Raw genomic sequence first — 23,851 nt, 5'->3', positions numbered from 1 at the left:
TTCGTTCCGTTGGTGGGGATGCAGGTTGAGTCCCGCCTCTTCTCTCTTCTGGTTGGACAGAGGAGGGATGAAGCGGGATCCCATTGGGTCGCGCGGTGTTGCTATGGCAATAATCGACGGGGTGGAAGTCGGTGCTGTGGTAGTAGTAATATAGGAAAGGCGGAAGGAAGATGGCGGCGTTGGCTTCGGAGTTGCTGCTTTTGAGCGATTCAAGCCGCTTCCGAGCAGACAACCTGCTAAGCAGCGAGGATTGGGGTGAATGGAAGAAGGGGGGACAGTAATGGGCCGAAGGAGACGGCAGGGCCTATAGGCCTAGATTATGCACTGGTTGCAATGCTGGGGATTGCAGAGGGTTCCGCTAATACATAAGAACACTTTGTTGCAAACTCTTATGGCTTTTTAACAGGTGATATCAGGCCGGTGTGCAAGGGAATATACAACTTTCCGCCAATGAGAAACTTCACCTGTTGCATTTTTGTCTGTCGGGCTCTGAATTGGAGTCTGACAGACAGAACGATATAACGATCTTGGTCATTCAAGGTTATAGCATAAGGAATTAATAGTTTATCAGGAAGGCTTTTCGATGGGCGTTCAGGTGTTGCAGTATAGCTGTTGGGGTTTGGGGTTTTTTTTTTTAAAAAAATACCAGCTTAGGGTTATCAAAACCGAAGAGATCTGATATGGAAGAAGGAGGGGGCGGTCTTTTTGCATGTCTTGTGATACACAGTTAATTAAACGATAGGGAAAACTTTATGCACTGCAAATTAAGTAAGAGATTCACCTGACGTAAGGTATTATTAACCTGGCAAATGCAAGTTTTATATGGCATGATTATTTTATGGGGCAACAAATGGTTCTTTGTAACTGGCTTACTTAAGTGGTATTTCCAGTTTTGTTCTGGTTTGGGTGGCATCTTAACTAAGTACCAGGAAATAAAAGTTGGAGGAAGCCTGTAAGTGTGTAATATGTATAACTGTTAGTGGTTAGATATTTAGACTGAATTTGATATTTTTATCCACTATTGAGTCCTTCCCAAGGACCTGGGTTAAGCAGATGTTATTTGATTATTATTGTTATTATTAGAGATGATAATAATAATAATAATAATAATATTGTTATCTCTAATAATAACTATAATCAATGGTGCCCACACATGCCTGCCCAACATGTGGCAGAACATTTCGTGCCTGTATAGGCCTCACCAGCCACCTGTGGACACATGTACAGCCCACAACTCGTTAGATATCAAGGTCCTCTTTGAACACAATGGATGAACATCATATTCTTAGAGATAATCCATGGTTGAATTAACTAAGTCCTCATCCAATTGCATTTGCTGCTCCCTCCAGATGCAGGTCTTTACAGCTGCTTGGATAATGATGGAGATGTGGCAGCTGAACTTTTCCCTTGTCTTGAACACAGCATTATGGACAGTAATGGTACCTGTTCTGCGGTGAGAAGAAAAACCTTTGCTTTTAGAAAATATATATATATATGCTTTCCAATATGCCTCAGTGGCAGGACACACTTCTCAACAATATGAAGTCTTTCTTTCTCTTCCCTTCTCTATAACTTTATAAAAAATTGAATTAGATAGCCTTTAGCATCTTGATCACTCCTATCCCTGACACTTTGGCTTTTTTGTTGTTTCTTCTAATGTGCCTTACACATTAAAATATGTCAGTTAAAATCCCTGCCAGGGGTTTGGCAGAAGTGTGGTGGTAATTATATAATGGCTGGCATTCCAGATGTACAGTTTGGGATTTGCATTTCCAAGAATGTTATCTCTAGCCCTGAGAGCTTTATTGAACTGGAACTCCAAACTACAGTTGAGCCTAAAATTTATGTTGCTAAGGGAGACATTTATTAAGTGAATTTTGCACCATTTTACAACCTTGCTGCAATTGTTAAGTGAATCATTGCAGTTTATTTATTTATTATTTATTTATTAGTTGGACTTGTATGCCGCCCCTCTCCGAAGACTCCGAAGTTGTTGAGTTAGTAACACGGTTCTTAAATGAACCTGGTTGTCCCATTGACTTTGCTTGTCAGAAGGCGGCAAAAGTGATCACATGATCCCGAGACACTGCAAGCTGAGTCAGTTGCCAACTGTCTGAATTTTGATTATGTGACCATGGAGATACTGCAGTGGTCGTAAGCTTGAAAACTAGTCATAACTTACTTTTTCCAGTGATGCTGTAACTTTCAACAGTCATTTAATGAACTGTTGTAAGTTGAGGACTACCTGGATACCTCCTCAGTTACACATCCACTCACCGCTATCACACTCTGTTTCTTACATAGAAAGAATTAGACTTATTGCTTCCCATAGATGAAAAGCTTTATTTCCTGTATCTTCCTTTCTGTACAAGCAGTTCGGTGATGGGTTTGATATGGACATGGAAACTATGCCTCCAGACCCACCTTGGGATCCTTTGCAAGAATCCCTATTCCCAGGTGAGTATTTTTATGATGTGAGGTGGCAGGTTATCAAGAACTTGTTGTAGAACTGAGGAGACCGTGATGGATCTGATTGAGTGGCCTGTGATTCAGAAACATTTTTATAAGGCCATTGGTTTTTAAGCTGTCAGAAGATTGTGTTTTCTGCAAAAAAAATTAAGATGATATCACTCTGGAAATGATAGGCAGATGATATTCATAAAGAAGAGATTTAGGTTAGGTTATCCTGCAATCTCAGCTTAGTACAAATGTATGTATAACCTGCCTACTCACTGCTATTTGGCAAACAGGATCAGAGACAAGTATTTTGCATGTTAGAAATCCTAGATTTTTTCTCTAGTACCTCCTGTTAAAAGAATATACCTTTGGGAAGTCTTTGGTTAGTTATTGACAGCAGGAGTAGACAGTGATGGACAAGGTATCTATATTTAGTAGTAAAAAAAAATTGAGTGGGAGAAAAATGAATTCTGTGTTTGGCCTGCTACCTTCCCCGAAGCACCTAACTGATCTTTGTCTACATGAGCCTTTGATCTGATCCAGCAAGTAGCTTTTATTTCTGTTTCCTAGAATTGCTTTGGGCTATGCAGAAATTTGAGAGCAGTTTTGTGCAGTAACTTTAATGAGTGAAGTTTGTGTCTGTCCTGCATGAAAAAAACTGGAGCAAGTTTTTCTAACTGACAATTTAAATTCTTTTTTGAAGGCAGAGAAGATAAGATATTCACTTGCTTGCTTTTTCCTCTTTCCTGTCCTTTCCCTATCTCCCCATTTCTGACTTCCTTTTTGATTGAGGCTGAAAGTTTACCCTGTTGTCTGGATATTATCTTGGCTGCGATATATTGCTTAAAAAGTAGATGTGCTGCAGAACCAGTTAAAACTCCGTGAACTGCAAGTCACTTTCCTTGTAATAAGAATTCTGTACCTATCCAAATTTAATTATTAGTGCAAATCTACAGAGACATATTCCTATCAGTTCTTCAAGTGACATAGCTATCATCATATAAAATCATATTTAGGAGTGATAGGAACTGTTCTGGGAGAGGATTAGTTGGCCAACTTTTATTGAAAACAGTACTTGTGGTAGGTAGCAGCATGTAGCTGTAGTATTAGTGGTTAATTTCTGAACCCAAGGTTCCGTGTTGGTTTCTTCCATACTGTGCTTTTTGAATCAAGGCAGAAGAAACATGAATCTATGGATAATCAGATTCTTTTATCATTCATTGAGAATGATAAGGAAATGGCCCCGGCATTGAGGAGAAGGCAGTTTTTTGAACCCAATAACTCTTCAATTCCAGGAAGCAGGAAGTTTCTCCTATGTGGGTTTGCTGATGTAGAGTTTTACTTCTCCTTTAGATGATATAAGCAGAAAGTATAGCTGCCCCACCATGCATTCAGAGAGTTATAGATCCTTTCAAGTGACATGAATGAGAAATCTGCTGTTTCTGCTGGGCGAGTGGGAGGGAATTGGTAGCTTGGCAGTTGAAGCTGAATCGGATTAGAGGATTCAGCACTTAGGTTGTAGACTGTAAAAATTGCAGCTGGGGAAGACAGGCTTGTATCTTACAATTGATATTGTTTTATTTAGTATCCTAGTATGATTTATGTTGATTATTTGGTATCCTGTGACTATTCCTAAGTGTTGAAACTTATGCTTTATGAGGAATGTATTTTTATGATGGCTGTGATCATGATTTATCACATTGCTTGTATGTACACTGAGAGTTTATGCAGTGGAGACAAATTCCTGCTGTGTCCAATCACATTTGGCCAATACAGAATTCTATATTTCTTCTTCTATTTCTCTATTATTTCTCTGTTTCTCTATTTCTATATTTTTCTATATTTCCTATTCTATTCTTTTTCTATTCATTTTCTATTCTATTCTATTCCTGTTCCTATTCTATTCAATTCCTATTCTATTCTATTCTATTCTATACTTTCCCATTCCCTTCCATGACAATGGGTGTGAGAGGCAAAGTTGGAGTACTTAACCATCGATTTCTTTTTATCTTGGATCAGCAGCCTGGTGTTGAAAATGTCTCAAATCATTCTCATCTATTTTTTCCAGAGTTGCAAGTAAAGTCTGAGCCGGTCTCCCCTGCCTCATCTCATTGCTCCGATTCATCTGGGACCTCCTCCGATTCTTCTGCGGCAGGCTCCTCTTCTGCCGAACTCTCAGAGCAGGTAGGTCTTCTGAGAGGCCTCTTTGTAGACAACCCCAGTGCCTGGATGGTAATAGACGTAACGGTAGTTCTCAATGCATGACCATAATTGGGGCTGTCGTGTTGAGACACTCTGATTTCCTTTCAGATCGCTGGACCACTGGATGCGATTGGAGTGAAGACGGAGCATCCTCCAACCCCTCCGTGCATGTTTGGAGATGTCCTTTTACCTCCCTTTGGAACGGTGCACATCAATGTGGTCCCAGCTTCTGAGACAGGTACGTTGGGGAGAATCGTGTAGCAGCCAGTATTTATTTCTTGCTTCTGCACTGAATTTAGCAACAATAGATAGACATCAAAGCTTGCATTGATGCTCATAACCAATGAAGAGGATACAAATTCTGATGTTGGAGTGTCCTGCGCATTAAAAAAAAACCAGTCTTCCTGAATATCGGGAGATGGGTGGGTGAATGTATTGGAAGGTAAATTAAATCTAATGAACTAACCCGTCCATTAGTGGCAATATGACATTTTCTTTTTGCCTCTCAGCAGGTTCTGTCCAGATTTATTTATTCTCCTCTTCTCTCTAGCTTTCCTTTCTGAGTGGGGATGAGGCCTTTGAGGAGACGGTGTTTCTCTCAATGGACACTCTGTGTGAGCTCCATCCATTAGTATGTGAATTGCCCATGTCCCTGGCATCCATTCGTAACAGTTAGAAAGAGTTCGGTTAATTGATTTTGTGTGAACAAAAGAGATGGCCAGAAAATATTTCAGATCTGTAGAGCTCATCAGGAAAAAAAATTGGAAAAAATGTCCAAGAAAATGTCAAGGGAAAATCCTTTCCATATTATTCCAAAAATTGAGTTCAAATTTTTTTTACAGAGATTTATAGATTAACAGATTTGAAAGGAACTTTGTAGGTCATCTAGTCCAATCCCCAGCCCAAGCAATCTTTTCTTGAAAGCTTCCAGTGATGAAGCTCCCACAACTTCCAAAGGCAACTTCTGTTCCATTGGTCGATTGCTCTCTCAGTCAGAAAAAGTATCCTTATTTCTATTATTATCCTTATTTTTCCTTGTCTGGCCTTCAGGTGCCTTGGAAAATAGCTTGAGCCCCTCTGTGGCAGCCCCTCAAATATTAGAACACTATATCCCCCCTTCCAAAGCTTTTGTTAAATTATTTTTGGAAAGGAAGTGGCATACACACAATCACAAATGTTAATGTATTTTCTTTAAATAGAAAGAAACACATTCTGTTCGTTCTTACTTTACAAGGTGAGCCTTGACGTCCCCTGCAGATTTTCCAGATTTTCTGTGTTGTTCTTGGCCTCGTATTTAGTTTTCTGAGCCAAGCCAACATTTCGTATTTTGCACATCAACTTTTGTAATTTAAATCCTAATAGTTGGCGCCTCACCCATGCTAGTTAGAATGTTGGTGAGTATTCATGATTTGTTAGCAAAAATCTAATTTTCAATGAAGAATATGGTTTGGTGATCTTTTTTTACTTACTGTGTTAAGTACTTCTGATAATATATTGGATAAACATCATATATGTCTGTCCGTACATATTTTATATGTTTTGTTTCCTTTTTAATGTATCTTTTATAAGTTTGTGCATCCGTTTCCTTCATGTTTTTTTAGCTAAAAGGAAAGCTATCAAATGGTCTCATTTGAAGTAGATAAATAATACAGGCATAATAAGTGTCAGAACCGAACTCATTGAAGAAAGGGAGCGATAAATGTGTAACCTCTCATTTATTTCCTGTTCTGTGTTTTTTTTACCTCCTTCAAGACGATAATAGCCGAGTCTTCCCCCCAACTCAAGGTGGCTTCATCAGTACAATTAATTGAGTGAGACTGTAATAGAAACATAGAAGCATAGAAGTCTGACGGCAGAAAAAGACCTCATGGTCCAGCTAGTCTGCCCTTATACTATTTTCTGTATATTATCTTAGGATGGATATATGTTTATACCAGGCATGTTTAAATTCAGTTACTGTGGATTTATCTACCACGTCTCCTGGAAGTTTGTTCCAAGGATCTACTACTCTTTCAGTAAAATAATATTTTCTCATGTTGCTTTTGATCTTTCCCCCAACTAACTTCAGATTGTGTCCCCTTGTTCTTGTGTTCACTTTCCTATTAAAAACACTTCCCTCCTGGACCTTATTTAACCCTTTAACATATTTAAATGTTTCGATCATGTCCCCCCTTTTCCTTCTCTCCTCCAGACTATACAGATTGAGTTCATTAAGTCTGTCCTGATACGTTTTATGCTTAAGACCTTCCACCATTCTTGTAGCCCGTCTTAGGACCCGTTCAATTTTGTCATTATCTTTTTGTAATAGATTCTTATAGGTTGTTTCGACACTTCAATTCTCTTTTAGGGAAACCAGCAGCTCCCAATAAAACAGAGAGCATCCTTAGTCGGAACCCCCCCATTCAACCAAAGCCTGTTGTGGTGACCACGGTCTCAGGACAGCCAGCTTCCTCTTCCAATAAGACCATCTTGTTGCAGCCAGTACCTGTAACCCAATCACAGACCGTCAACCCTGGAATCTCAGGTAAACTGACGAGGACTTCATTTTTGAACATGAATGGAGCAGTTTCCAGTGGTTGAATGTGTGATTAGCTGTATAGGCTTCTTCGTTTTGGGGGAGCGGGATAGGACATTCTGAGGGAAGGACTTTTGTTTTCTTATATGAAGGTTATGGTGTATGTGAAGATTTTTATTTTTTAATTTTTGCTTCAGTTCCAGCACAGAGTGTTGTGATTGCCCAGTCTGAGCTGCTGCATCTCCCAGTGTCTGGTTTGATCAAGGTTCAGTCTCCAGTGAAGGAAGTTCTCTCGCCTAAACCTTCCCCCTCAGTCCCCAAGCCAGAAGCTAAGACAATCATCCCTGCACCAGCACAGATAGGACCCTGCAATCAAGAGATTGATGTAAGTTTGAAAAGTCTTTAGTTCCACAGTGTTTTCCTCTTCAATGACATCAAATCCTGTGCAGTTTCCCAATAGAAGAGAATCTCTGTAGCCCAGTGATGAAATGTGAGAATTCTTGGTGCTTTACAAGCTTGGTTTGTTTGCTTCCAGACGTTAGGTAACATCATTAGTGTTAGAAGGCAGTGAATTTTGTTGTCTATTTATAAGCATTGTCTTGCCCTGTGAATGTTGGTGGAGATGTGGTGTTGTTGCCCCATTATGTTACTCCTATCCCGATTAGAATATTGTTTTCTACTTGGAACGGAACGGAACAGAATAGAATAGAATTTTATTGGCCAAGTGTGATTGGACACACAAGGGATTTTGTGCATATGTTCTCAGTGTACATAAAAGAAAAGTTTGACAAGAATCATAAGGTATAACACTTAATGATAGTCTGGGTACAAATAAGCAATCAAATCATACTAGGAACCAGTCAATATAAATTGTAAGGATACAAGCAACAAAGTTATAGTCATACAGTCATTTGTGGGACTAGATTGATGATGGGAACAATGAGAAGATTAATAGTGCACACTTAGTAAATAGCTTGATAGTGTTCAGGGAATTATTTGTTTAGCAGGGTGATGGTGTTCAGGGAAAAAAATGTCCTTGTGTCTTCTTGTTCTGGTGTGTAGTGCTCTATAGCATCGTTTTGAGGGTAGGAATTGTAGCAGTTTGTGTCCAGGATGTGATAGCAGTATACAGGTCCTCAATGGAAGGCAGGTTGGTAGCAATTGGGGTTTTTTGCAGAAAAAACAAACAGAAAGTAAACCCTACACTCATTAATGCTGATGATGTTACCTAGTCAGGTACTGAAATGTCTGCAAACAGCCGCCCCGAGTCTGCGGAGAGGGGAGGCATACAAATCTTAATAATAATAATAATAATAATAATAATAATAATAATAATAATAATAATATTTTTTTTTTAAAAAACAAGCTCGTCAAGCACTCAGGATTCCACATGGGCAAATTTACAGCCACACTGTTCTGTTAAGTTCCTATATTTTAACAATCTCCCAAAGGAGAGATAAATACAATAGCAACAGTTTGCAAATTTATGGTACATACATAACTCTTGCTAATCGTTGTGGCAGAAGAGAAAATAAGATAAACCAGATAAGTTTTACTTGGTGAACAAATCAGAATATTGAACTAAAGTCAGCAGAAATTCTGGAGGATGCAAAGAGCTCTGTGTGACTTACCTTTGATGCAAAATATAGAAGAACTGAATTTCAGAAATCTACCACAGAAAAGAAAATGTGTCCTCCTTTCTTTTATACTATGCATATGAATATTATTGTCCTTACTGATTTGTTCAAGATCAAGGTCCTGAAAAGGCAGCAGCGTATGATAAAAAACCGTGAATCGGCTTGTCAGTCCCGCCGAAAAAAGAAGGAATACCTCCAAGGATTGGAATCCCGGCTGCGAGAGGCCCTTGCAGAAAATGAGCGACTACGGCGGGAGAATGCTATCCTCCGCCGGCGGCTAGATGGTGTCCTGGATGAGGTGAGCCCCTTCCACCTGGAAGGAGACTTGTGGCTTTCTTACAAAAAGCACCTTGTCATGATGAGCCCCCATATCATGGGGATGGTAGCTGAGAACTTTTCAATTTTCAAATGGGGTATGCAATAGAAGATTGCTTTGTTTGCTTACAGTTGAAACACGACTGTGCAGAGTATTAGCTATCTAGCCATATATCAAGCCAAATTGAATTGAATTGTATGAGCCGAGATGGTGCAGTGGGTAGAGTGCAGTACTGCAGGCCACTAAAGCTGACTGCTAGATCTGCAGCGGTTCAAATCTTATCACTGGCTCAAGGTTGACTCAGCCTTCCATCCTTACGAAGTGGGTAAAATGAGGACCTGGATTGTGGAGGTAATATGCTGGCTCTGTTTTTAAAAAGCGCAATTGCTAACATGTTGTAAGCTGCCCCGATTCTAAGGAGAAGGGCGGCATTAAAAAATCAAATAAATAAATAAATATCTCTGGGGCAATCCATTTTGATTTGTTCTCTACCTTTCATTTTCTCCTGAGCTAGGGAGCTTTCCTTACAGGTCGATCAAGATATGACCCTAAGTCGGCGGGCCACATTCTTTCCAGCTGGAAAGAAATGTGAAGGAATAATTCTGTGTGAGTGGCAGGTGCGCACATGAACATGCTCAGCTCCATTTGTACCTGCCACTCGCATAAGTAGAACTGCACCCCCAGTTACCCATCACTTGTGCAGCCCAGTTCTGAACCACAGCCTGTGAGTTGGGGACCCCGGTCATAAGTGAGCCCAGAATTACAATTGTAATTTATGCTGGTTGTTAAACAGGTCATCATAGGTCTGACCCAAGTTTATAACATTTTTGGGTTGTGATTGTTAAGCGAATCTGCAGTCATTTATCACAGTGTTATCAAGTGAACCTATTGTCTGCAATGGATTTTTTTTTGGGGGGGGGGGATTGTTTATGAGATAAATTGTAGTTATGTCATCATGAGGCACTGCAAATGGCCATAATATAGGCTAGTTGCTGAGTGTCCAATATGTGATCAGGTGACTAAGGGGGGGAATAGGGCTCAGCTGTCAGAACTTTGAACCTGGCTCATAAATATATATTTTTGCAGTCCATTGTAAACTTCAACAAATCCCTAGGCAACTGGCCGAAAATTGAGGATTACCTGTATTTTTGACTTCTTGAATATAATACCATTTACAAAATTAACCACATTAATCGTATTCAATATCATATATGAGCCCAGTCACATCATTCCTCATTTTTCTCTCTACTGATATAGGATATAGTGTAATATTCTTTTACTATTGAGCTGGCCAGTTCCTAGTAAGCTGAAATGCCAGGTACTGGTGCCTCCATGTTTTGAAATATTTTCTGTATTTTTGGAGACCTTTAGGGTCCTATTGTGAATGCTGGTATGACCCTTTTGTTCTGGCAGGTTTCATTTCTCCAGTTCTGATGGCTGTTAACAGGATAATTTAGGTGCACTATTGGAAGACCTGAAAAAAGGAGATTGGGGACAGATTGTCCTGGAGAAAATCTATCCATGTGGCCATTAAAAGCCAATATCAACTTATAATAATAATAATAATAATTTATTGGATTTGTATACCGCCCCTCTCCGTAGACTCGATGGTACAATATCAGTCAGCAATTAGCAATCAGTCAGCACAACTTAGCAATTAGCTGCTCTAGTTCAGCATTTCAGCCAGGAGTTGGGGAAAAGCCAGAACATTCAATCAGACCACTCCACTAGAAGGAGCTGTAAATTTTGTATGTGGTCTGCCATGATGCCTGATGACTCCCCTCTCTTCCCATATAGAACAGCGACCTGAAGTTTGGCTCCGGGAACCGAAAAGTGATCTGTGTCATGGTTGTTCTGCTCTTCATAGCCTTCAATTTTGGGCCTGTCAGGTGAGACTTCCTGGTGCTTTGGGGGGTTTCATTCTCAGCTTGGGTTATGAGATTGTTTCGCCTATCATTCTCCATCTGGAAGCCCTTTGACGTTGTTGAATTGCTGGGGCAGTTCTGCTTCATCTGTTGTAGATGTGCCTAGACAGTGGTCCCTCAGACATGTTAGTATTTATTCAGTAAAATGGCTCTGAAGATTTTCTTTTTGTGTGAAGTTTCTGAAAAAAATGAATAGAATAGAATAGAATTTTATTAACCAAGTGATTGGACACACAAGGAATTTGTCTTGGTGCATATGCTCTCAGCGTACATAAAAGAAAAAGATACATTTGTCAAGAATCATGTGGTACAACACTTAATTATTATTATTATTATTATTATTATTATTATTTATTAGATTTGTATGCCGCCCCTCTCCGCAGACTCGGGGCAGCTCACAACAGAGATAAAACAATATGTAATAACAAATCTAATATTAAGTCTAAAATAGCAATTTTACATTAAAAAACCTAAAAACCCATTATATAAAAAACATACACACAAGCATACGATACATAAAACTGCATAGGCAAGGGGAGATGTCTCAGTTCCCCCATGCCTGACAGCAGAGGTGGGTTTTAAAAAGTTTTAAGAAGGTACAACACTTAATGATTGTCATAGGGGCCAAATAAGCAATGTTGTCTGTCTATTGTGTTCATGCCCGAACACTAGAAACTTTTAAGTAGATGTTGGATAACCATCTGTCTGAAGTAGTGTAGGGTTTCCTGCCTAAGCAGGGGGTTGGAAGACCTCCAAGGTCCCTTCCAATTCTGTATTATTATTATTATTATTATTATTATTATTATTATTATTATTATTATTATTATTACTACTACTACTACTACTACTACTATTACTATTACTACGTCTATAGAGCTACTGTATATAGGAGATGAGCAAGTACATGTAAGGGGGGAGTTAAAGTTTAGAGTCCTAACATTCCCACAAGAGAATGAATTCCATTAACCCTTATTTGGCGCCAATTCAGCTTGACTGTTAGTAGATCAGATTCATGTCAGGTGCAGAAAACCAGAAATAGAAGTAGAATCCAGTTTATATCATGTTACCTACCAGTGTTTCCTCTAATTTTTTTTTGGGGTGGGCGGAAAAGTATAGTGTCTGAGCGGCAGTCCCTTCGGGACTGGGCGGCCCAGAAATAATAATATAATTTCCCTCTCGGCTTCTGGGCAGGTTTGGAAAACTCTGAGTTGATGATGATTTTTAAGTGAGCGATTGCTCACTGCTCAGCTTAGAGGGAACTATGTTACCTACAGTATATACAAGAATCTGATTGACTAATGGTGCTTACAAAACTAATGGTGCTTACAAAAGCATCAGCGGCATTCATGGGAGCTGGACTTTGGTTTCTTGTGGGAACATAAGGACTCTGAGATTATAACAAATTTAACCCTCCCTGCTCATCTCCTGTAGCCTAACAATATATCGCTGACTGATTTGTTAAAAGATGTTCGCTTTGGGATTTTTGTTCATTTTCTAAGTTAAAGGCTGCTTAATTTTTTTAAAAAAATATGTTTTTCTCTTAATATATTAGAGAATCCTGTTTTGAATTACTTTGAAGTATCTAAACCCAGTGTATTTCAAACTTGGTAACTAAGATGTGCAGGCTTCCATTTCCAGAATTTCCGAGTCAGCATGCTTGTTTAGGGAACTCTGGGGGTTGATATCCACCCATCTTAAAAGTTGTCAGGATTAAAAAGCACTGTTATAGATTTAAAGTCTGCATTTTAAAAAATATATAGCTTAGCTATTGTTAATAATTCATTGTCCCTCTCTGGCTTTTTCCCCCTGCTCACTTTACGTTCTGGTAAATGGACTCTTGTCCACAAAAGACAAGCGTTTAAAGTGGTACATAATTTTCTCACTTTTATTTGTGGCTTTATAGGCATTTGCTTTGTCCTCTGTAAGCCTTGCATATCCCTGCTGCAACCTATAGGCAATTTTTTTCTCCTGTGCATCCTCTTTCTTGATAGCTATGAGAATCCTGGACAAATATGTGTCTTTTTCACATGATCTTGTCCCCACTGTTGGGACAGATTCAGGAAAAATAGGGGCTACCTACTTTACTACTCCAGCCCATTCTTTGGGGGTTATGGGGACATGGAACTACTTTACTACTCCAGCCCATTCTTTGGGGGTTATGGGGACATGGAACTACTTTACTACTCCAGCCCATTCTTTGGGGGTTATGGGGACATGGAACTTGATTTTTTTTTTTTGCAAAAGGACGATAGTTTGGAGGCAGTTCACTAGGCCATGTAGGGTGGAAATAATTATGTTTGAAGGAGCTGAGAGCTGATTCCATTTTTTTTAAAATCTCTCCAGTATCACCGAGCACAAAGTTGAAGATGTATCTCAGCCCAAGCAGGAACCGGACGCTGGCCCAGGCCAGAGGCATCTTCTAAGCATTACACAAGAAGCTCTTGAAATGCCAGAAGAGGAGCAGGAGGAACCGCAAGAGGAGACCCTGGCAAGGCCAGGCAAGGCCCAATTCCGGTAATTTGGATGCAGAAAATGTAAAATGAAATAATGTGCCAAGAGAAGCAGCTGGCTGCAATTTCACTACGTTGTTTCTGAACTTCAGCAACTTTAAAGAATTCTGGGAGTTGAAGTCTAACCATCTCAAAGTTGCTGAGGTTGAGAAACGTTGATTTAGAGCAGTGTTTCCCAACCTTGGCAACTTGAAGATATTTGGACTTCAACACCCAGAATTCCCCAGCCAGCACACTGATTTAGAGTACCATTGTTGCTAGAATGATCCTGGTGGTGGTTTTTTTTTAAGCTGCAGTATCTTCCTGCTCAACCACGTGAAGGATCCTCTAAGTAATTGTAATGATACGCAGGAAGGAAAGTGGCTCAGTGGTTAAAGATGCTGAGCTTGTATCAGAGTTTGTTGCATAAAAATAAAATTCAGAAGCACACACAGATAACTGATTCATCTGGATTCATGAACTTCTTTATAAACATAGTAATACTGTATATTTATTTATTTACATTACCGCGAGTAGAGTTCTTCTTCAACATAGTAGCAATTGCAAGCAAAATATAAGCCGTTTCAGAGTTCAGAGAAATGCAGAGGGTATAGAGTCGTCTGAGCTACGCCCAGCCTTCTAGCTTCAATTTTGATTCTCTGCACAGACTCAGATGTGTTTAGCTCCCATTGGCTGACTTAGCTGCTATGCCTATTCATTGGCTGACTTTGTTATCATGGCTCTCCCAGTTCATGAATATCTTAACAGCTTGTCAGCTGGAAAGCTAACAGCCTGGGTTTGAGATCTGAGTGCCGTATGATGGGATGTTACTTCCTCCAACTTCTGCCCATCTAACAGATCGAAAATGCGAGTAGATAAACAGGTACCACTTGGTGGGAAGGGTAACAGCATTTTGTTCGCCTTGGTTTAGTATAGAGTAGACCATGGAAGTGTGTGCAGACAATGCTGACTCCCTTTGCTAAGAAACTGAGATGAGCAAAGTCCCCTAGAGTCAGACACAACTGGACAAGGGAAAACTTTTATGTGGGAAGGAGGATGGAGAAAGCATCAGAAATGACTCTCTCCAATTTTGAGGAAGATAAAAATAAGAGAGGGGAAAGATTCAGGTCAATAAGATTCAGTTCTTGTAACCTTACAATAAAGGTAGTGTTAAGACTGAACAATTGGTGGTGCTTGTCTGGACTATCTTGAAGGGCTGGCTGTGGTGCATTTGTTTTTATTATTTTTTAAAACGGTGACTTAAAGAATAGGTAGGACAGAATGCTCCAAGGGCATATTGTGATACTGATGCGGTAATTTCTCTGCGGCTAGTGGTTCTTGTTTGTAAATGAGGGATGTGGGTTTCTTTCTATCCAGCATTAGCTGTTCAACTTAATGACCGCAATGGAGCCCAATGTTTTTGTAGTTAATTGAGACATTTCTTCAGGGCATCTTATTATTTATTATTATTATTATTATTATTATTATTATTATTATTATTATTATTTATTAGATTTGTATGCCGCCCTTCTCCAAAGACTCGGGGCGGCTCACAACAGTAATACAAACCCCGTTTTACAACCTTCCCTGCCACGGTTGTTAAGTGAATCACTGCAGTTGATAAATTAAAAACCTCTGCTGTTTAAGCGAATTGGGCTTCCCCAATTGACTTGGCTTGTCAAAAAATGGTCACGTGATCTTGGGACACACAATAACCAATCGCTAAGCATCTGGATTTTGATCACCTGATCATAGGGATGCTGCAAAGGTTGCCACTGTGAAAAATGGTTGTAAGCCACTTCTTTTTTCAGTGCCGTAGTCATTTTGAACGGTCATTAAATGAACTGTTGTAAATCAAGGACTGTCTGTAATTTTTCCCCCCTCTCCCATGCACAGGAACTTGTCAGCTCCCTTCTCAGAGATGAAGGACCTCATGTTGAGGGACCTGGATGAACTGTTCCTTGCTTCAGATTGCCGCCAATTCAATCGCACTGAATCGCTCCGGTAGGTCCTCTGGAGAGGAAGTCATCGATACTCCTTGGCTATTACCCTCTTTCCCCCCCCCAAATAAGACAAGCCCTGATAATAAGCCCAATCAGGCTTCTGAGTGCATAGCAATAAGGCCAAGCGCTTATTTCAGGGTTCAAATAAACATAAGACAGGGTCTTATTTTCGGGAAAACCATCTTGGCATCTTGAAGACGGGCGGATTTCAACTCCCAAAATTCCCCAGGAAGCATCTCTGGCTGGGGGTATTCTAGGAGTTTGAAATCCACACATCTTCCCATTGCCAGGGCTGAGAAACACTGGTTTTAGAGGCTTGCAGATCGCTAAGATAATCCTCCCTCCCTTCCTCTCCCACCTCTAGATTGGCAGATGAGCTCACCGGCTGGGTCCGACGACACCAAATCAACCGGAGGAAACCCTTACAAACTCGCAAAGCAGCTCAGGGAAGACAGGTAGGGACATGACAACGTCTTGAAGAGGGGAAGGAAAATAGGCACTGAGCAAGACCAGTATCCAGTAGCTTGTGGATAAGGGGGGGAAAAAAGGAATGGAAGAAATCCGTGTGACTCTCCTAAGCATCTCTCCCATCCTTACCTACATCCCGTGTCCTTGGGATTTCAGGAGAAGCCGCAAAAGAAGCCTCCAAGCCCTTCCCACTACGTTCCAGCCACCCCGCCCAAATATCCCCAGGGGTAAGTTGCTCTTGTGGCAGATTTTCTTTTCCTTCTCTCTTGAGGGTTTTGTCTGGCGGCTTCATCCTGGCAGGAAGAGATTGTGGGGGGTTTTCTACTGTTTCCCAACCACTTGTGGGCTTTCCTCTTGTTTTAAGTTGAAACTGGTAAAGTTTGCTCATGGTAGTATCAGAGTTGCTTGTTTCAAATTATTGCAGTGATCCATAGTGTGAGAGGTCCTATCTCCTCTTTTCCAGTTATTTCAAGGAGGGAATAATTGTGGTAGTATAAGGTAGTATAAGGGCAGACTAGATGGATCATGAGGTCTTTTTCTGCCGTTAGTCTTCTATGTTTCTTGCTTAGTTTGATTATGGCACCAGTGGCCGCCTGAACATTTCCTGGGACACCTGCAGGATAGCAATAGCACTTAAACGTACATACTTCTTCGCAGTGCTTTACAGCCCTCTCTACGCGGTTTGTAAAGTCAGCATATTGCCCCCAACAATCTAGGTCCTCAGTTTTACCAACCCCATAAGGTTGGAAGGCTGAGTGAACCTTGAGCCTGCTGAGATTTGAAGTGCCGAACTTCAGCCAGCTGGCAGTAGCACTGCATTCTAACCACTGTGCCACTGCAGCTCTGTATGAAGGATGAAGTACAGTGGTCCCTTGACTTTCGCGGGTCCGACTTTCGCGGAAGTCTATACCACAGGTTTTCAAGAAATATTAATTTAAAAATTACTTGGCAGTTTTTTTGAACACCACAGGTTTTCCCGCGGCCGCCCGATGGACAGTCCTGTGCGTTTTAACTCTCCCCACCCCAGCCATACTGCTTCTTTAAATAAAACCTCCACTTCCGCCCCAGCCTCCTGATCCCTCCCCTTTAATTCTCGGAGCGTTGGTACACTCCACTTGAAGCCGAGCCTTACTGCTGCCCGCCGCCGCCTCTTCCCCCCGCCCACCTAAGCCATCTCCCTTAGTGGTAGCGTCCGACCTCCCAGCTGAACAGCCTGGAATCCCGACTTCGAGTCCTGACCTGGATCCCTCTTGCCTTGAGTTTCTCCTACCTCTGCCCTGACCCTGAGCACCAGCAGCGAGCGCAGCAAAGGCCCCAGCTTGCCGCCCTATTGCCCCTACGGGTTCTGGGGGTAAGTAAAACCAGGAATGGAGGAGGAGGGGGAAGAAGGAAGGAAGGAAGGGAGTGTCTCTACTTTGCGGAAATTTGACTTTCGCGGGTGGTCTTGGAACGTATCCCCCGCGAAAGTCAAGGGATCACTGAGTTGCCAAGTGCAGAAAATCAGGAAATTCCGGCAGTTCAAATGAACATACTGGTTTATTACAAGGTTTAGCTCCCTTCAAGAATCTGAACTACTGAAGAAAAAGGGGAATAAATGGTGGTAGACCCAGGTGACAAAATTAGATTTTGAGGGGGCAGCATTAGATTAACAGTATATACCTAGAAGAAAGAGCTTTATGTATAGATATGATATTTAAAAAATGAGCTTAGAAGGGGCATCGATATTTAAAAGAGGGAATATTATTATTATTATTATTATTTATTAGATTTGTATGCGGCCCCTCTCCATAGACTCAGAGCGGGTTGTCAGTCTGTTAAATATAAGATGGATTATGATTAACACCACCCAGGAAAACGTTAAGAGGGAGTAAGAGGAAGGGAAGGAAGAAGAGAGGAAGTGGAGGGAAGTAGGAAGGGGGAGAGGAGAAAGGTAGAAGGAAGAGGTGGAGATAAGAGGGAGGTGAGTGTAAACAAATGAGAAAAACAGACTGATAAATAGCAGCATAAAATAGGTGCAAAAATAGGATGTTGATTCATAATACATAGGATTAAAATGTAGAATTATGTATGTTTTTGATATGTTTTAAGGTATATGCACAGATGAATACTGTATATGGAAACTGGAGAGAGAAAAACTTGCAATAAAAAAAGAATCTGAACTAATAACAGTCAGTAGATAAAAGAGAATTCAAAGTGGGCTGAATTTAGATCTCTTGCAGGCGTGAAGGGACTCAAGGCTGATGATGCACTTGGCCCCTCTCTCAGGTTTAACCTGATTGTCTTCTACAATAATTGCCAGTTGCTCTCTTCTCTTAAGTTGTATATTGTTGAGCCCCTTTTTCCCTCTCCATTCCCCATTTCAGACTCTTATGCAGTATCCTATGGCTTTGTGAAGTGCTTGTGTCAGGATTGGGAAAAAATGTGTTGTATCTTGTCCCCCCCCTCCCCCTCTTAGGGATTCTCTGAGACAGTTACAGGTGTATCAGCATCCCGACCATACAGAGCACGACTTCATGGATGCCATCGACCGCCGAGAGGATACCTTTTACGTTGTGTCTTTCCGCAGGGTGAGTGAAGAGCGTCCTCATTCTTTCAGCCTCCCAAGTGAACCAGACCGAGGAACCCAGGATGAGCTAATTCTACTTAATGTTACAGCTACAGAAACCGAACCTTGCAAGCGTGAAATTACAAATCTCCCACTGTCTTTTTTTCACCGCTTGATCGGGTTCCTGTCAAAGCTTTGCCCCTTATTCAGTTGTGAGCTCCCTCCACTTTTATCTGATCGTTCTCTAGGCCAGAGGTCTCCTAGCTTGACAAACTTTAAGAGTTATGGACTTCAGTTCCCCAGCCAGCATGGGAATTCTGGGAGTTGAAGTCCACAAGTCTTAAAGTTGGATACCCCTGCTTCTAGGCAGCACCTCTTCCCTTCATTTCTCAAGTTTATTCCCACATTCCATTACAGCAGTGCTGTTGGATCACAAATAAAGGTTTGTTTTATTTTATTTATTATTTATTTATTTTATTAATCAGATTTGTATGCTGCCCCTCTCCACAGACTCGGGGCAGCTAACAACAATAAAAAGACAATGTAAACAAATCTAATATTAAAAATAATCTTAAAAACCCCAATTTAAAGAACCAATCATACATACAAACATACCATGTATAAATTCTATAAGCCTAGGGGGGAGGGAAAATTTCAATTCCCCTATGCCTGACGACAGAGGTGGGTTTTGAGGAGCTTACGAAAGGCAAGGAGGGTGGGGACAACTCTGATATCCAGGGGGAGTTGGCCCCAGAGGGTCGGGGCCGCCACAGAGAAGGCTCTTCCCCTGGGTCCCGCCAGACGACATTGTTTAGTCGACAGGACCCAGAGAAGGCCAACTCTGTGGGACCTAACTGGTCGCTGGGATTGTTAGTTGCAAAGTTGTGTCTGACCCACCACATGGACAATGTTCCTCCAGGCATCCCTGTCCTCTACCATCTTCTGGACTGGAGTTTATTTAAGCTCCTGCTGACTGCTTCAGTGACTCCATCCAACCACCTCATTCTCTGCCATCCCATTCTTCTTTATGCCTCAATCTTTCCCAGCATTAGGCTCTTCTCCAGTGAGTTCTTCCTTCTCAGTAGGTGGCCATGAGTTTCATCTTCAGGATCTGGCATTCTAAAGAGTAGTTAGGGTTGATCGCCTTTAGGACTGACTAGTTTGACCTCCTCAGTCCAAGGGACTTGCAGGAGTCTTCTCCAGCACCATAGTTCAAAGGCCTCCATTCTTTGGTGCTCAGCCTTTCTTAGGGTCCAACTTTCGCAGCCACACATTACAACTAATTTGCTTCTAATAAGCATAGTCAATGGGGGAAGTTGGACTTGTTAATGATTGTGTGATTCAATTAACTGCAGCGATTTGTTTAACAACTGCATAGACAGGTTGTGACTCATGAGTTTCACCTTCAGGGTCTGGCCTTCTAAAGAACAGCCAAGATTAGGTCTAGGGGTTGATTTTATGAAGACCAAGCCAGTGTGTTCAAATCTGTGTGGAGGCCCAACTTTTGCTAAAACCCTTGAAAGGGAAAATTAAGTTAGAAAACCTTTACGTATGAAGAGGTAGGTCAGAACTCTTGTGCTGAAAAACAGATAATAGAAAGCATGCAGAGGGGGAGAAGCCAATAGGGAATTCCTTTTGAAGTGTGAGGATATGCAAATGTCCCTGTCTCTAGGTAAAAAATTACGTATAAGTCCTTTATAATGTCAATAACTTAAATGAAGGAAAGTGAGGTAAGCCTGTTGGTAAATTTGAAGTCTCTAGTGAGAAGTGATGATCCCTTTTAAGAAATTCTAAGCATGTTTAACGGTGAACGATCTGGGTTTTACAGCATGTGATTTAGGTCCTTCTCTCCCCTTCTTGCTGGAAATGGCGGAAGTTGCTGTTCCAGTTTCTGGGAAGCACAACAATTGTCTCCTTATGCTCTGGTGCAAAGAGACCAATGGTGCTGAGTCAGTGATAAACCTCTCATAATGGGGCTGAAGTGGGGAGAGGGATGAGTGAAGAGATTGGCTAGACTGGAATCCTGAAGGGGAGGAAATGACAGAGAATCCGGTAAATTAGTAAATTAGAAACCAGTTAGGTCCCACAGAGTGGATCTTCTCCGGGTCCCATCAACTAAACAATGTCGCTTGGCAGGACCCAGGGGAAGAGCCTTCTCTGTGGCGGTCCCGGCCCTCTGGAACCAACTCCCCCCAGAGATTAGAATTGCCCCCACCCTCCTTGCCTTTCGTAAGCTACTTAAAACCCACCTCTTCCGTCAGGCATGGGGGAATTGAGATCCTCTTTCCCCCTAGGCCTTTACAATTCTATGCATGGTATGTATGTATGTATGTCTGGGTTTTATTTTAATGGGTTTTTAATCGTTTTTAATATTAGATTACTATTGCACACTGTTTTATTGTTGCTGTTAGCCGCTCCGAGTCTCCGGAGAGGGGCGGCATACAAATCCAATAAATAAATAAATAAATCCTGGAGGGCTTATCTAGTTCTATGAGAGAGGGCAGTTCATCTGGTGCAATTCCTGTGAACAGGCCAATAGCAATAAACATACTGCCCTGATCAATTATCAGTATTCTGGATCCTTACCTCAGGAGTCGCCAACCCCCAGTCCTTGGCGTGCCAGAAGCTGGTCCACGCAAACAAGCAAAGCCCCATCCGTGGGATACAGGCAGCGGGAAAACCTCTCTCCATGGAACCTGTCCCTGGTTTTCAAAAAGTTGGGGGCCACTGTCTTACCTGACGCTGTTCTCCTTTTCTCTTAGGACCACCTGCTGCTGCCTGCCATCAGCCACAACAAGACCTCTCGCCCCAAAATGTCCCTGGTGATGCCGGCCATGGCTCTGAACGGTAAAAGAAACCGAACCTCTCGGGAGAGGCTGGGCTGTGGTCCGCCCTCCTTCCAAAAGGCGGCTGTATTTCAGCATCTCTTCTTTTCCTTTTAAATTATTTTTAGTTTAAACATACACAAACAAAATAAAAGAAACAAACATAGAAACATACAATTGGGATATTTGCATCCCCGTTTCTATCAGAATTTCGACTGGAGATATACATACATTTTTGCCTTGTTTTTGTTAATGTTTTGCTTGCACACTTTTCTTTGAATTTGTAATAGAATTGGGGTTTAAAAAAATCTATATTAGTCTCATGAGCAGCCAAAATTTTTACTGCCACATTGTAGGTGTGGCTCATTTTGTGGTGTAGTTTGATGGCCATGTAACTGGGTAGGAGTGGCTTGCCGGCCATGTGACCAGGTGGGAGTGGCTTGAACGATCATCATTGTTCAAGTGAACTGTTACGTCCTCGACTTACAACTTCACTAGTGTTGCTTGCTGGGGTGATAATTTGCTTTGCGTTTCCTGTGTTCTCCTTCCTGGGTTGCCCCATCTCAGGCTGGGTAGCTAGGCGAATGGGTGCCGATCAGCTGTTGAGAAAAGAGGGAGGAGGAAAAGGGCCCCCTGCAACTCCTGCCGGTGCTGGTCTCCCTGCCGCTTTCCGAGGAGGAGGATGGGAGGGGGGATTTAAAAATATCGGAAAGCCGAGGGAGAGTTACAAGGTTATTATTGCCGCACGATGCCTTTTCATCTCAGCTGCAGGCAGAGTGAGGGCTTCCCAAGGGGGAAAAAAACCCACGGCCTAGACCGCTTTGGCACGGCTCGGCTCGGCTCAGCTCCCCTTTTTCCCCCCTGCTGCTGCTGCTGCTGCTGCTGCTGCGCACTCCTTGCTTTTTTCCTCTTTCCTCCTTCCTGGCCTTGGGAGATGGCCGTGTGAGACTGGAGGGGAGCCGGGCAGGAGAGAGGGAAGCTCGTCCAAGGCCAGGAAGGAGGAAAGAGGAAAAAATTGTGGAATGCAGATGCAGATACAGCAGCAAGGGGAAAAAGGAGAGCCCAGCTGAGACCTGTAATCCCGGAAGTGACTGCCGCTGGTCAGCTGGAGCTGAGCATGCAGCTTCATTTCCACCAGTGGAACTGCATTCCACCCTGTCCTGCCTGCTGCCCACCCCTGCTCATAGGCTATCTTTCTGTATAATTTCCTTTCCTTTATCCTTTCTCTCTTTTAACTAATTATAAAAATTCTGCCATATCTTATAATAATCTAAATATTCTTTCCCTTCTAGTTTCCTTGACAACATGTCCATCTCTGCACAATTCATAACTTTTTAAATTAACATCCCCTCTTTTGGTATTTTTTCACTTTTCCATTGCTGCTGTCAAGATGTGGAAAATCAGATACTGGACTTCTTTTTTTATACATCTTATTAACAACACCTAATAAAAATAGTCCTCTCTTCTTTTCTCTAGAGAGCCTCTACGGCTCCTCCCTGGGCTATGAAGTCATGATGCAGGTCGACTGCGAGGTGATGGACACCCGTGTCATCCACATCAAGAGCTCCACGGTGCCCCCCTTTCCTGAGACGCCAAGGGACCACCCCATCCGACAACCGTACCCAGCCGTCCCCGGCTACCTTTTCCGGCAAAAACCCCCGCACGACATTGCGGTCTCACCGCTCCACTCTGCCCCCGGCCCGGCGGCATTCCCACCGCACCCTCTACTTTGGGGAACACGGAGGGGGCTAGCAGGAAACAGGAAAAGGAAGTGACTTTCCTGGAAGTGACATTCTTCCAACTAGGGGCTTGGATGTCTCTCCCCCTGGGGTCCTCGGGGCCACCCCTGCTCGAAAGACGGATGGGTATACCGTACGCTGGTTGGGCAGATCCGGGGGCCTTTACTCTCCCCCACCCCCTCAAGCCTTTTTCTTACGAAGTTCCTTGATCCACGCCCAACTGCTGCTTCCAAGAAGGCTTCATGGAGTTTTCTCCCGCAAGGAGGGGTGGGGTGCTGAGCTGCTGCTGCAGAGGCCCGGGCCCGAGCGTTGCCCCAAAGAAACCTCTGGCTCATCTCCTTAGGGTGGGAGGGGAGAAGAGGCCGAGATAGTGCTGGGTGAAATAAGGGATGACGGACACGAGAAGCCGTCCACAACTACTGTCTGCGAGCTGGGAAGTGCGAGAGTGTAAAGAAGGATGAATGTTCTCTTTCCCCCAAAAGAGGGAGAGACTGAAAGGTGAGAGTGTGAGAGTCGTTTGAGTGTGTGTTGAAGTGTGTATGCTGTCCTCTTCAAAATTGCTCTGGTGGCACTTAGGCCTGCTGTCCTGGGTCTTTTTTCTTTTTTTGTGTGTGTGTTTGTATTTTTCCTAATTGTGTTTTTTTAAAATAAAAATAAAGAATAGCTACAAACAAACTTCATAGTTAACTCTTCATTTTTCTGTTCTAATGTCAAAGCGGAATAACCCAAT

General features: G+C 42.2%; 1 protein-coding gene across 1 annotated transcript; it reads left to right on the top strand.

Annotated features, from left to right (window-relative positions):
• The first annotated feature begins 85 nt into the window (after positions 1-85).
• Positions 86-23,796, top strand: ATF6B (activating transcription factor 6 beta). The gene is made up of 16 exons (XM_070737689.1): positions 86-255; positions 1,350-1,453; positions 2,376-2,457; positions 4,526-4,641; positions 4,768-4,897; positions 7,007-7,183; positions 7,372-7,559; positions 8,924-9,109; positions 10,925-11,016; positions 13,396-13,566; positions 15,438-15,545; positions 15,909-15,999; positions 16,169-16,239; positions 18,468-18,579; positions 21,320-21,404; positions 22,859-23,796. Exons 1-16 carry the CDS (start codon positions 171-173, stop codon positions 23,155-23,157), a joined length of 2,097 nt encoding a protein of 698 aa, XP_070593790.1. The 5' UTR covers positions 86-170; the 3' UTR covers positions 23,158-23,796.
• Positions 23,797-23,851: the final 55 nt, after the last annotated feature.

This window comes from Erythrolamprus reginae, chromosome 2 (assembly GCF_031021105.1).
Source record: "Erythrolamprus reginae isolate rEryReg1 chromosome 2, rEryReg1.hap1, whole genome shotgun sequence".
NCBI classification, from domain to species: domain Eukaryota; kingdom Metazoa; phylum Chordata; class Lepidosauria; order Squamata; family Dipsadidae; genus Erythrolamprus; species Erythrolamprus reginae.
Note: the sequence above shows the minus strand (reverse complement) of the source record. Positions and strands in the feature narration are given on the sequence as shown.